The sequence below is a fragment of the Pan paniscus genome, chromosome 1 (assembly GCF_029289425.2).
Source record: "Pan paniscus chromosome 1, NHGRI_mPanPan1-v2.0_pri, whole genome shotgun sequence".
Taxonomy (NCBI): Eukaryota; Metazoa; Chordata; class Mammalia; order Primates; family Hominidae; genus Pan; species Pan paniscus.
In genome coordinates this window covers 211,150,676-211,165,072 of record NC_073249.2, presented here as the reverse complement: position 1 = coordinate 211,165,072, position 14,397 = coordinate 211,150,676, and the positions used below count along the sequence as shown (strand labels likewise).

At 56.1% G+C, this 14,397-nt stretch overlaps 1 protein-coding gene across 36 annotated transcripts in view; it reads left to right on the top strand.

Moving 5' to 3' along the window:
• The first annotated feature begins 5,608 nt into the window (after positions 1-5,608).
• Positions 5,609-14,397, top strand: part of FBLIM1 (filamin binding LIM protein 1) — a 29,900-nt gene continuing 21,111 nt past the window's right edge. For 3 of the 36 annotated variants that reach the window (XM_063594595.1, XM_063594621.1, XM_024928231.4), the window contains exons 1-4: positions 6,850-7,009; positions 7,140-7,295; positions 13,450-13,642; positions 13,921-14,190. In XM_063594595.1, the coding sequence (XP_063450665.1) occupies positions 13,941-14,190 (250 nt within the window). In that variant the 5' untranslated portion in view covers positions 6,850-7,009; positions 7,140-7,295; positions 13,450-13,642; positions 13,921-13,940. Of the gene's footprint in view, positions 5,704-6,756; positions 7,010-7,139; positions 7,322-7,543; positions 7,662-7,704; positions 7,803-13,449; positions 13,812-13,920; positions 14,191-14,397 lie in introns of those variants that run through there. The other 33 variants (XM_063594609.1, XM_063594589.1, XM_063594610.1 and 30 more) reach the window with 30 other exon arrangements.

Here is a 14,397-nt window from a genome sequence, read left to right as displayed (position 1 = left end):
AGGGATCTGGGTGCTGCTGAGCCGAGTCCTGTGTCTCAGGGCTGCTGCCAAGGGTCAGCGAGGCTGTGGTGTCGTCGTAAGGCCCAGGGCCTCCCTTCTTCCTTGCCACATCGGGCTCCTGCAAGGCACCCCTACAATGCGGCCGTTGACTTTCCTCAGAGCCCACCAGGGAGAGGGGTGGAGGACAAGCAAGCCCACGCTTCGTGACTCAATGCTGAAAGTGACATCCTATTGTTTTGGCCACAATCTATCATTGAGGAGAGGTCCCCAGGTCCCACCCACCCGAGGGGAGGGCATGGATGCCAGGAGGTGGGGATCCTGGGGGCATCTCAGAAGCTGCCGTCCATGGAGGGCTCCTGCGAGGAGGGGGCATTGGAGCAGACACCTGAACAGAGTGAGGGGGCAACCAAGCAAACAGCGGAGGGAAGAACTTCCCAGGCCAAGAAGACGGCTCAACAAGGGCCTTGCAGCAGGAACAGGCCAGGGCATTTAGGAAGGTGGTAGAGCAGGGCACAGTGGCACACGCCTGTAATCCCAGCACTTTGGGAGGATAAGGTGGGTGGATCATGAGGTCAGGAATTCAAGACCAGCCTGGCCAAGATGGTGAAACCCCGTCTCTACTAAAGATACAAAAATGAGCCAGGCGTGGTGGCGAGTGCCCGTAATCCCAGCTACTCTGGAGGCTGAGGCAGAGAATTGCTTGAACCCAGGAGGCTGAGGCAGAGAATTGCTTGAATACAGGAGGCGGAGGTTGCAGTGAGCCCAGATCGCACCACTGCACTCCAGCCTGGGTGACAGAGCCAGACTCTGTCTCAGAAAAAAAAAAAAAAAGGAAGGTGATAGAGAGGGTGGAGCGGCTGGGCCTGGAGCCCTGGGCGAGGCTATGGACTGCGTTGCCCTGAGGGGAGCCAGCAGAGGGTTTTGCACAAGGACATGACGGAAGCTGACGTACACCTTGAGAGGAGTCCTCTCGTGGCTGTTTTCAGAATAGTTTGGAAGCATTTGGAATAACCCAGGTGAGAAGACAGGCGTTCCCAGGCCAAGGGGGTGGTATTGAAGCCCAGGTGGGTTTCAAGGCTCTGGAGTGGACTGAGGGACTGAGGCGGGGTCAGCGCCGCTGCAGCAGAGGGGTGAGGGGTGCAGTGGTGGGAGATGCTGTCTCGGGGGTGGGTTGGGGCAGGATCACACAGGGCCAGGGTGAGGGGCTTGGCATTGTCCCAGAGAGCAGCGGGGAGCCACAGAGGGCTGTGCACAGAAGGGCATTAGATGCTGCTTTAGTGAGGTGTTCTGGCTACTGTGAGAAGAGGGGATTGTAAAGAATAAGAGTGAGGCATATGGGCCAGGTGAAGTGGCTCACGCCTGTAATCCCAATACTTTGGGAGGCCGAGACAGGAGGATTTCGTGAGCCCAGGAGTTCGAGGCCAGTCTGGGCAACATAGTGAGACCTCATCTCTACAAATAATTTAAAAAATTACACTTTGGGAGGCCGAGGCAGGTGGATCACGAGGTCAGGAGTTTGAGACCATCCTGCCTAACACGGTGAAACCCCGTCTCTACTAAAAATACAAAAAATTAGCTGGGCGTGGTGGTGGGCGCCTGTAGTCCCAGCTACTCAGGAGGCTGAGGCAGGAGAATGGTGTGAACCCGGGAGGTGGAGCTTGCAGTGAACCGAGATCATGCCACTGCACTCCAGCCTGGGCGACAGATCAAGACTCCGTCTCAAAAAAAAGAAAAAAATACAAAAAATTAGCTGAGCATGGTGATGGGCACCTGTAGTCTCAGCTACTCGGGAGGCTGAGGCAGGAGAATGGCGTGAACCCGGGAGGCAGAGCTTGCAGTGAGCCGAGATGGCGCCACTGCACTCCAGCCTGGGCGACAGAGCAACACTCTGTCTCAAAAAATAAAATAATAAAAAATAAAATAAAAAGAGCAAGGCAGATCCAATTTTTAGGACTCCCTTTAGGAAAAATAATACAGAATTCGTATGAAAGTGACTATTTTTTTGGGTGGGGGGGAGAACAGAGTCTCACTGTGTTGCCCAGGCTGGAGTGCAATGGCATGATCTCAGCTCACTGCAACCTCCGCCTCCTGAGTTCAAGCGATTCTCCTGCCTCAGCCTACTGAGTACCTGGGATTACAGGCACACACCACCACGACCGGATAATTTTTGTATTTTTAGAAGAGACGGGGTTTCACCATGTTGGCCAGGCTGGTCTCGAACTCCTGACGTCAGGTGATCTGCCTGCCTCAGCTTCCCAAAGTGCTGGGATTACAGGCCTGAGCCACTGTGCCTGGCCAAAAGTGACTATTTAGAACAAAGAGAAAAAGCACAACAAATGACTGGAGACTTGGAGATTTGGGTCCTTCTTCTGATGTCTCCCTGGACAGTTTGCTAGGCGTTCTTCATGGACATGCTTCCTGAGTGAAACCAGCTTCTCTCCTTGTCTAGAACACTCTGTAACTCCCAGCAACTCCCAGCCTTCACAGGGGCCATGGAAGTGAGGCCATGAGCATAAGTTTTATTAACTTCACAATAAGCCCACCTCTGGCTAAGAGAGAAGAGGGCGAGACCCACAGGGGCAATGGCAGGTTCCAGGCCACATTGTGCTTTAGTAAGGAGGCGGCTCAGGGCTTGAGGGTGCGGAGATAGATCAGCAAGGGCAGATGCTGGGATAGATGCTGCTGGGAGTAGAGGGTCCCAGTGGGATGGGGGCTCAAGGAGGAGGCTGGGATCAGTGAGGGTTTGGGGCTAGCTCAAGGACCCTCCCAAATAAGGGGCAGAAGGGCCCTGACTAGCAAGGCCTAGGGCGAGGAGGGGCCCCCTCAGTCTGCTGAGCCTCAGGCCCCTCCTTGGCCTCTCCCACACTTCTCACCCCCTCACCCTGGAGCCTGTGCTGATTTGCTGAGTGGACAGTCTGGCCGTGGGAACCAGCACGCCTGGTCAGAGCCAGTTCAGGCCCCTAAACCAGAGCGGGATTAACGCGGAGACAATATTGTCACAGCCAGGTCTTGGGAAGCTGGGCTTTGCCTGGGTGAGGCAGTGGGACACAGGATGGGAGCCTGAGAGTGGACACCATGTGGCTCTAGCTGTGGCCTGGTCGATTCCCACTTGGCTTTTTTTCCTTTTTTCTTTTTTGGCGGAGTCTTGCTCTGTTGTCTAGGCTGGAGTGTAGTGGCACGATCTTGGCTCACTGCAACCTCTGCCTCCAGGGTTCAAGCAATTCTCTTGCCTCAGCCTCCCGAGTAGCTGGGATTACAGGCGCCTGCCACCACGCAGAGCTATTTTTTTTTTTTTTTTTTTTGAGACAGAGTTTTGCTCTTGTCACCCAGGCTGGAGTGCAGTGGTGCGATCTCAGCTCACTGCAACCTCAGCTCACTGCAACCTCTGCCTCCCGGGTTCAAGCAATTCTCCTGCCTTAGCCTGCTGAGTACGTGGGATTACAGGCACCTGCCACCACGCCTGGCTAATTTTTGTATTTTTAGTAGAGACAGGGTTTTGCCATGTTGGCCAGGCTGGTCTCAAACTCCTGAACTCAAATGATCTGCCCGCCTCGGCCTCCCAAAGTGCTGTGATTATAGGTGTGAGCCACTGCACCCAGCCTCACGACTGACTATTTATTTAGAACAAGGAAAAAAAGCGCAACAAATAACTGCAGAAATACAATTTTAACTGGCTTAAGAAAAAGTAAGGACCGGGCACGGTGGCTCATGCCTGTAATCCCAGCACTTTGGGAGGCCAAGGCAGGCAGATCACGAGGTCAGGAGATCAAGACCATCCTGGCTAACACAGTGAAACCCCGTCTCTACTAAAAAAAAAAATACAAAAAATTAGCCGGGCATGGTGGCTTGCGCCTGTAGTCCCAGCTGCTGGGGAGGCTGAGGCAGGAGAATGGCGTGAACCTGGGAGGCAGAGGTTGCAGTGAGCCGAGATCGTGCCACTGTACTCCAGCCTGGGTGACAGAGCAAAATTCCATCTCAAAAAAAAAAAAAAAAAAAAAAGAAAGAAAGAAAGAAAAGAAAAAAGAAAAAGTAAGGGAGCCCATAGTTGTACTCCAGTCTGGGCGACAGAGCAAGACTGTCTCAAAAGAATAAAAAATAAAAAGTAAGGGAAAAAATGCATTGACTCTGGAGGTCTGGTAGTAGGATTGCAGGCATGGCTGGATCCAGCAGCTGATGAAATCAGTTATCTTTCTTTCCTATCTCTTTGCTCTGCTGTCCTCTGTGGTGGTCCAAGTGGGGGGCAAAAGTGGTGTCAAGCTTGTATTCTGCCAGCCAACAAGCCCAGAGAGCTGATCTTAGAACTAACAGCCACTATGATTGGCTGGACATGGGTCATGTATACACCAGGCACTGAGAGTGGAAGACAGGTTCCCCAAACAGAAACTGAGTGCTGTTATCAGAATCAGGGAAAGCAGTGCTGGCTATCAGGAGCCATGGATGTTCCTTGGATTCTCTTGCAGGACAAAGTCACGTCCTTCCCTTCCCTTCAGAACTTTGTCCCTCTTACTAAAACTTCTATCCTTCATGTGGTAGGGAGAGCAAAGGAACTCATCTCTGAACACCTACTGAGCATCAGGTATTTTTACCCACATTTACCCCACCAGATTCTCGCTATGAAGCCACAAGGGACAAACCTGGGTTGGCAACCCCTCGGTTGCAAGAGGAAACTGAGGCCCAGAGAGAAGTGATTTGCCCAAGGCTGGCAAATGGCAGAGCTGGAATCACTCCCAGATACTGATGTTACTCACAGCTGTATCTGTGTCCCCATCTGACCTGGCCACCATGGGGGAGCTCCCTTTTCTCTATGCTGCTCCTCTCCCCGCCCTGCGTAGCACAGGGCCCCACACACAGCAGCGCCCAGGAAATAAGCATTGGACTGACCTGACTCCAAGCAGGTAGGGTGGAAGATGGAGGATGGAGGAAGGAGCTGGGAGGCCCAAGGGGCTTCTGAGGCTGTCTGCCAAGCTGACCTCTGACCTTTAAAGCCCATGTTTTCCCTTCTGCCCCCTTTCCCTGGGAATATTCGTCCCTATTCTCACACTGGCTCCTCCCCATCTCAGCTTAACCCTCACCTCCTCAGAGAGGCTTTCCCCCCACACCCCACACCCACCCCACCCCCTTTTGTCTCAGACCCCTTGTCCATTCCTTCACAGCACCTTTTACTATTGGTTATTGTTATGTTAATTTGCTTTATGGTTTGCTCTACCCAATCTCCCTGTAAGGACTGTGGGGACAAGGACTGATCATGTCTGATTTGATCCCGTCGGCTCCTTGACTCATGCATTGCACACAGTAGGTGCCCGGTCAGTGTCTGCTCAGTCAAAGCTCTCCACTGTGGAGGTGCCACCCCCGCCCCGGCAAGCAGACTTGCCCTCAAACCTCTCTTCCACCCCTTCCCTGCCACTCAGGGTCTCAGCTGCCACCATCCTAATAGAAGATTGAGCCCCTTGCCTGCTGGAGCCATCTAAGGGAGAAGAAAGCCGTTGTGAGCCTGGCAGGGAGGGCGGAGGGCAGCAGAGCCTCTGAGCTGGCAGACAAAGGGCGTGTGTTCTCATCCAGCGCACTTCCTGGGTTTCCGTTGCAGGAAGTTTGGCACCTGCCGATCGGTGACATCGACACCAGAGCTGCTGCGGGCCAGGACGAATCCCTCCATCCGGGAGCAGTGGTGACGGTGGAACAGGTGGCCTGGGGTGCTGGAGGCAGGTAAGCAGAGGCAGTTGGACCCCTCATTCCCCTTGGACTGTCCCAGAGCAAATGTGGGAAGCCTGGGTCCTAGACTAAGTCAGTGTGACCTTGAACAAGGCCCCAAATCAACTCTTCGTTGCCTCACTATCCCACCTGGGGGTGCAACAGGTGGTTCAGGGGCTATCATGGAGGTGAGGGCAGGCAGCTCCACTTTTATCTCTTAAATAAACTTCTGGGTCACTAAGCACTTGCAAAGGGGTTCTACAGCCAAAAGCGCCTGAAAACCCCCAGATCGCACCTTCCTCCTTTGAGTCCTTCCCGTCTCTGTCGTTCAGAGGGTATGGGGAAGTCTCCTCCAAAGGGTGCTGCAAAGCTGGAGTTTTGGGGGGCAGGGGCAGGATATCACTGCCAAGCCAGGAATGAGCCGAGCAGGGACTCAGACAGCCTTGAGTCCCAGCCTCGCCCTGCTGCACAGAACTCTCAGCACCTCCAAGCCCCAGCTTCCGAATCTGTAAAGGATGGCACTGGTACCTGTTCTTGAGACTAGCAGAGCTGTGTGCCCAGGGACACAGCGGCTCTGGTTTGAATTCGGCTCTGCCATTTGCCCCTAGTGTGGCCTTGAGCCTCTCGGGGCCTCAGTGTCCTTGACCGTGAACAGGAATCATCAGCCCTGGTGCCCAGGGCTCTTGTGGGATTAGGATGGGGATGAGGATGGGTACCAGCACCTAGAAAGCCCCTATCAGTGGCAGCTCCTGGGACTGCTGCTGTTACTGCAGCTTGGCTGAGAGGATCAAATGGGAAAAGGGGCGACAAGAGGGATGGGAGGGGCGATGATCAGTGGGTGAGGGCGGAGGCAGCCTCCTCCGACCCTCATAAACCAGCCTCCCTCAGAAACAGCCCCAGAGCCACCCTGGAGGGGTGACTGTAGCTGAGGGGTTGCAGGACGGGCCAATCCTGTCTGGCAGCCCCGCAGATGGCGCTGGGTCCAGCGCTCCTCCAGCCTCAGCCACTGTGGCTTTAATCAAAAGAACAATCTGCCTCTGAATCAGACCCAGATTCCTTTCCCCACAATGTCCCTGAGGCCTCCAGGGACCCAGGCAGTCCATCCCGGCCCCATCCCGGGCCCCAGAGTCCAGGCTCTGCCTCCCCTCCCGCTCCTGTCCTAACTGCTCCAGCTGGGAGGGGGAGGGTCACTGGATGTGGAGGGAGGGGTTCAGCCACAGGGCCAGCCGGGCCCTGCCTTCCAGAGCTCCTAGAGCGGCCTGTCCCCCGGGACACAGGGACCCACCTGCAGAGGGCTTACGGCTCAGGAGAGCAGAACAAGGTGACCTGCTCCACTGGGGGTCTCTGAGACCCCCACCCTCAGGGACACTCCCGGAAAAAGCCCCCAACCCAGCATATATTAACCACTATTAATCACAGTCCTGGCTGTGACTGTCACCTTTTATCCTCAGGCCAACCTGGAGAGGTAGGCAGTGGCTACCTCCACTTTACAGATGAAGACACTGAGGCTCAGGAGGCGGCGTGACTGCTCCGGGTCTCACGCTTAGTAAAAGGCCGCAGAACCCTGGTCGGTTTGACGCAAGACCCTGGCGGATCCCAGAGCCAAAGTAAGCGCTCACCTCCGCCGGACAGGGTAGGTGGGGTTGCCAACCCAGGAGAGCGAGGGAAGGGGGACGGCAGGGACCACTAGGGGTCCATAAAGGACGCGAGGGGGTGGGCAGAGGGGAGGGAAGGAACCCCACCCCGACTCCCCATTCTCCTACCCCCACTCCCCATCCCTCCCATTCCCCCATCCCCCCCATCCCCATTCCCCCCCATTCCCACCCCCTGGCCTGTGCCAAGGGGGAGGGGAGGCGTGGTCCAGGGAACAAAGGGAGGGGGAAGGGGCGGCGCGGGGCGCGGCCGGGCAGGTTGGGGCCGCTTCCGCGGGGCGGGAATCCCGCGCCCCCTCCCCCCGAGCCTCACCTTTTATGGTAAAGCGGCGCGGGGCGGCGGGGCGGAGGGAGCCGAGGGGGCGGGGAGGGCGGACGGGCGGAGGGGACGGGAGGCCCGGCGGCTCCGGGCTCCGCTGGCTCGGGCGTCGGATCGGAGCCGCCGGGGCGCGGGCGGCCCAGGTAAGCGGGCCGGGTGGGTGGGGGTCGCGTCCCTCCGTCCCTGTCCCCGGTGCACACAGGTGACATCGCGGGCAGCGCTCGGCCGGAGCCTGCTCGGTCCCCAGCCGGGACCCCCGGCGCAGCGCCCCTGGAGGGGCCTGCGGGTGGGGGGTGCGGTCCTGACGCCCTTTGCGTCCCAGTCTCTTGGTCTCTCTCCCCGGAGTCGGGGAGTCGGCAGGTCCGGGGCGAGGGCTCAGTGAGGCCGGCGGAGGGCCGAGTCCCAGCCCGGGAGCAGGAGCCGGGGACTCGGCGCGCAGGGCGGAAGCTCCCGCACAAAAGGCCGGAGTCCCGCACATGGATCGAATTAAAGCTCCGGCGGCGCCCAGCGGTGACCCCGGCGGCCGCCCTGCTCGGCTGCCTGCGGAGGGTCCCGCGTTTCCGGAGCCCGGGGGCGCTCCAGGCCCCTTTTCCTAGCCAGGGTCAGGCAAGGGGAGGGACGAGTCCCGGGGCTGCTCCTCTCTGGGCCTCAGGCGTCCGTCGGGGGCTGAGAAGGTGTGGAGATGGGCGATACCTAGGTGTGTGCCCTGGGATGATCTTGGCGTCGGCCCCTACCCCTCACCTCCCGCCCAAGCCTGAGGACCCCGGGGAGAGGCTGGGGCCGCGCCCAGATTCCTGCTCTTAATGACGCTGTAGGCTCTGTCCGGGTCCTGGAGGCACCCCCAGCCGAGCCCAGCCCCCGGGCTGCTTCTCCCTCTCAGCTGCTGCCTAACCAGCTGTCCTTCTCTTTGCACCTTCCAAGGGCCTAGACCCTGAGTCTCCTTTCCTTATATATCCTCTCAGCCGCCCTAGGGACACACTTATTCTCACTTTATGAAAAAACGAGGCCAGAGAGTTTCGGTGACCTATTTGGGGTCACCCCGCAGGAAAGAAGTAGGACCGCGTGTGAACCCAGCTCTCTACCTCCTCTGTTTCCCTGGGGTGGGAGAGAGGTTGAGGGAACCCCTCCCCTAAGTTGCAAGGTGGGAGGGGTTGGGGCACACCCCGCCACTTCTGCCTAAGTTAAATTCCGTACCCAAAGGTAGACTGCTTTATCCGGTCATTAAAGAACAAAGCTGGCCGGGCGCGGTGGCTTACGCCTGTAATCCCAGCACTTTGGGAGGCCGAGGCGGGCGGATTACCTGAGGTCAGGAGTTGGAGACCAGCCTGGCCAACATGGTGAAACCCCGTCTCTACTAAAAATACAAAAATTAGCCGGGTGTGGTGGCGCGCGCCTGTAATCCCAGCTATTCGGAGGCTGAGGCACGAGAATCGCTTGAACCCAGGAGGCGGAGGTTGCAGTGAGCCGAGATCGCACCACTGCGCTCCAGCCTGGGCCACAGAATGAGACTCTGTCTCAAAATAAATAAATAAATAACAAAGCTTAAGCCGGGTGTAGTGGCTCAAGCCTGTAATCCCAGCACTCTGGGAGGCCGAGGAGGGCGGATCACTTGAGGTCAGGAGTTTGAGACCAGCCTGGTCAACATGGTGAAACCCTGTCTCTACCAAAAATACAAAAATTAGCCAGGGGTGGTGGCGTGCGCCTGTGGTCCCAGCTACTCAGGAGGCTGAGGCAGGACAATCGCTTGAACCTGGGAGGTGGAGGTTTCAGTGAGCTGAGATTGCACCACTGTACTCCAGCCTCGGCCACAGAGCAAGATTCTGTCTCAAAAAAAAAAAAAAAAAAGAGCAGAGCTTAGAGGTGGTCCCAGAGGTTTTCTTGTTTTTTGTTTTTTTCTTTGTAGGGAACAAGGAGTAGGAAGGAGGACTGTGGGGGTGACCCCGCTGAGCTGCACATCCTCTGCCCCAAGGCTGCAGCCTCTAGCTGGTCTGGGTGGCTGGCTGGATCCCTGCCTCCTTCCTTCCTTTGGACAGGAAATGACTTTCCTTCCCTTTGTTCCCACTTTTCTCCACTTATCTAACTGGATCTGTGATTCGCTCTCTGGGGGAGGAAGAGTGGGGGTGGAGGGTCCCCTGGGCACAGCTGACTGGGAGATGGCCCCAGGGAACTTACACACAGCCTGCTCCCAGCTGAATCGGTGGCAGTGGGACTGGAGGGAAGCCGGGGCTCCCTCTTCCGATGGGATTGACAGGGCTTTGAAACTCCCCGGCTTAGACCCCCTGGGGCCTGAAGTCCCTGCAGTCACTGCTTGGGAGGTATAGGGGCTGCCCAGCTGTGAACATCTGGCCTCAGTGCTGGAAATTTTCTGAGAAGCCAGGCAGATCCGACTTCCCGGAGGAGTGTAGGAAGGGTCAGGGCTGGGTGGGAGGAGGCAGAGGGCCATCCCGAAGGCCCACAGCAGCCCCTGGGGACCAGCCCGGAACATGCCGACCACAAGATTTCTGGTCTGGATTGGGCCATTGTAGAGTGAGAACAGGCCTGGGAACTTGGGCGACTTTGTGCCACCCAAGGAAGGAAAAGCGTGTCTGGGGACACACTTTCGGATGATGTTCCATTAGAATTCTGAGTGCCATGGATGGCCTGGGAAAGTCACTTAACCTCTTGGAACGTCACAGGGTCCATCTGCAAAGTGGGGGCAGGATGGGCATTTCTTGCAGCTAGATTGAGAGGCTGGTGGGTTTTGAGGCACATATAGCACCTGGCACAGGGCCTGGCACGAAACAAGTGCCTTATCAGCAAGTTGTTTGGTATTTCTTTAAATCTCACATGCACTCTGAACATTGTTGACAAAAATAGATTCTTAAACTTATAACAAAGTGTAAAACTAAAGCCCGTGACAGCCAGCCTAAGCATACATACTTCCAGATATCATTTCCAAACCCAGAAGCAAAAGACAGGTACTTTAAAATAAGTTTTGAAGCTCTTTCCTAATATATTGGTTTCTTCCTCAGAATAAATATTTTATTGTCAGACTGAGCTATGTATTTTAGCCAAACACATAAACCAACTTAAGGGAATTTAGGAGCACGTGTTATTGTTTTTATTATCATCCATCCGTCGCTGTGAACCCAAAGTGACCAGTGCACTTTGAGATAAGGAGGGAAGCCTGAAGAGCGAGATAGAAAAGGGGACATTTTTAGCCCTGGGCACAGGCATTGGGTGCCTGGTGAGGACTGGTGTGCTCACTGGACTCCCAGCTTTCCCACCCGTGGCCCCACCTCAGCCTTGGCCACAGGGACTACTGTCAGCAGGAACTACCTGAGAGATGGGAAATAATGTCCTTTTCCTGACATCAGGGTATCAGGGTGCCACCATGCTCTCTGATTTATGCTTTTCTTTCTTTTTTTTTTTTTTTGAGACAGAGTTTCACTCTGTCACCTCAGCTGGAGTGCAGTGGCGCAATCTCAGCTCACTGCAACCTCGCCTCCCAGGATTCAAGCGATTCTCCTGCCTCAGCCTCCTAAGTAGCTGGGGACTACAGGTGCATGCCACCATTTCTGGCTAATTTGTTTTTTTTTTTTTTTTTGAGACAGACTCTTGCTCTGTTGCCCAGGCTGGAGTGTGGTGGTGCAATCTTGGCTCACTGCAACCTCCGCCTCCTGGGTTCAAGCAATTCTCTGTCTCAGCCTCCCGAGTAGCTGAGATAACAGGTGCCCGCCACCATGCCCAGCTAATTTTTGTATTTTTAGTAGAGACAGGGTTTCACCATCTTGGCCAGGCTGGTCTTGAACTCCTTACCTCGTGATCCAACCACCTTGCCCTCCCAAAATGCTGAGATTACAGGCATAAGCCTCCACGTCCAGCCAAATTTTTGTATTTTTAGTAGAGACAGTGTTTCACCATGTTGGCCAGGATGGTCTTGAACTCCTGACCTCAAGTGATCGCCCACCTCCCAAAGTGCTGTGATTACAGGCGTGAGCCATCGGGTGGCCAGATCTGGGTTTTGATGCCTGCACTCTGATATCCTCTAGGCACACAAAGAATGCAGACACCGCTGAAGGTCAGACGCATTGATAGTGAGCTTGTGAGCCAGCCTGTCCTGCCCTGGGGCTATCATCGCTTTCGTCCACCCTTGGCAGCAGGAAACTGCCCCTGGAGAGGGCCAGGAATCAGGGGGGGCCTTGTGGAAGAGGTGATGTTTGAGCTGGGCCTCTAAGAGAAAGCTGAAATTCACCCTGTGGGGGCAGGACAGGAAAACCATAGGAGAAACATTGCAAGGCAAGAGAGAGGAAATAGGAAGGGCGAGTGGTCCAGGGGCTCAAAGAGGCTGAGGCTGCCGCAGTTGGACTTCATCCTGAGGTGGTGGAGAGCCATACTTTTTTTTTTTTTTTTTTAAGACAGAGTTTCGCTCTTGTTGCCCAGGCTAGAGTGCAATGGTGCCATCTCACCTCACTGCAACCTCCACCCCCACGGGTTCAAGTGATTCTCCTGCCTCAGCCTCCCAAGTAGCTGGGATTACAGGCGCCCGCCAGCACACCCAGCTAATTTTTGTATTTTTAGTAGAGATGGGGTTTTACCATGTTGGCCAGGCTGGTCTCGAACTCCAGACCTCAGGTGATCCACCTGCCTCTGCCTCCCAAAGTGCTGGGACAGAGTCTCACCCGGGTGCGATGGCTCACGCCTGTAATACCAGCACTTTGGGAGGCTGAGGTGGGTGGATCACGAGGTCAGGAGATCAAGACCATCCTGGCTAACATGGTGAAACCCCGTCACTACTAAAAATACAAAAACAAAATTAGCCAGGCGTGGTGGCGGGCACCTGTAGTCCCAGCTACTCGGGAGGCTGAGGCAGGAGAATGGCGTGAACCTGGGAAGTGGAGCTTGCAGTGAGCCAAGATCGTGCCACTGCACTCCGGCCTGGGCAACAGAGCAAGATTCCGTCTCAAAAAATAAAAAAAGACAGTCTCGCTCTGTTGCCCAGACTGGAGGGCAGTGGTGCAATCTTGGCTCACCACAACCTCGGCCTCCCAGGTTCAAGCGATTCTCCTGCCTCACCCTCCCAAGTAGCTGGGATTACAGGTGCCCACCACCACGCATGGCTAATTTTTGTATTTTTAGTAGAGATGGGGTTTCACCATGTTGGTCAGGGTGGTCTTGAACTCATGGCCTCTAGTGATCCACCTGCCTCGGCCTCCCAAAATGCTGGGATTACAGCTGTGAGCCACCATGCCCGGCCCATGGAAGGTTTTTGAGTAAAGGAGAAAGAGATTGATGCTCTAGAAAGATCAGGGTTAGGAGGTGAGACCAGAGGCCATGGAGCCTCCCCATCTCTCCCCTCGCCCCCTGCCCACTGCCCAGGCCTGAACCAGGACCCAGGTTTTGGAGACTGGGTGGAGTGAGAGAGTCTGGCACTAGAAGGCAAGCAAGGAGGGTGCTGGCTCGTGTGCAGGGCTGAGAAAGGGCAGAGCAGAGCAAAGTGGCCAAGAGCATGGGCTCTGGGTTCCAGTGCCATCTCACCACCGTGTGACCCTGGACAGGTGACTTCTCTCTGAGTCTCGATTTCTTGATGTGTTAGGTGGGTGATGATAGTGCCTGCCCTGCAGCCACCTTGTGAGTGTTTATGAGTTAATGAGCATAATGTGTGAGTGTTTATGAGTTAATGAGTATAACATGCTCAGGGCAGAGCCGGTCTTGGTGAGGGCAGCTCTCACTGCGCCCTGCCCACTCTGCTGCCGGAGCCTAGCCCTGACGCCCTGACAGATCCTGATCTGTTCTCTTTCCCTCCCAAAGCAGAGCTGGCCTGAACCTCCAGGACCTCAGCCCTTCTAGGAGAATCTGATCCCAGGTGAGGGAGGTCACTTGGGGTGTGGCCCAGCGGGCAGGCGGGACTCCAGGCTGGGAACGGAAGTCAGCCCTGCTGGGGCTGGGAGCTGAAGCATCTGTTCCTTCCTCGCGGGTGTGAGACAAGGAAAAGTGATCATCGGTGAGGGCTGCCCTTTGCTCCCCTAGGTGTGCAGGTTCGGGGGAGGGGCAGTCAGGACTTTTGGGTCTCACCCCTGTGGCCAAGTTCCCTGGTGGGTCCTGTCTTCCCCAGCAGGACACCCCCACCCCTTCTCTGGCTGGGCTGGGTGCTGGACTGAATTGTTGAGATGGTAGGGTGGCTGACCTGTCTTTTTGGGAGGAGGGAGGCTCTCTCCTCTCGGGGGAGGGTGTCTGTGTGTCTGGGTGGCAATCCTGTGCTGTACCCCACTCTGTCCCTAGCCACACCAAGAGCTGAAGCCATGGCCTCAAAGCCTGAGAAGAGGGTGGCATCGTCTGTCTTTATCACCCTGGCACCCCCGCGCCGCGATGTGGCCGTGGCGGAGGAAGTGAGGCAGGCAGTTTGTGAGGCCCGGCGTGGCCGCCCCTGGGAGGCTCCTGCCCCCATGAAGACACCCGAGGCTGGCTTGGCGGGGAGGCCTAGCCCCTGGACAACCCCTGGCAGAGCTGCAGCCACAGTGCCAGCTGCACCTATGCAGCTCTCCAATGGAGGTAAGAGCTGAGGGGACTTTGGGGAAGACCACGAGAGAGGCAGAGGTGGGGAGGAAAGGGCAGGCTCCAGCGTCATTCATTCATTCATTCATTATTCATCCTGACAAAATTCACACATCAACGGGTAACAAAGATGTGCCCCTTCTGGGTGGGCAAGGGAGCCCGGGAAATAGAGGCTAGATGTCAGAATTTCTGGGACATTTTCAT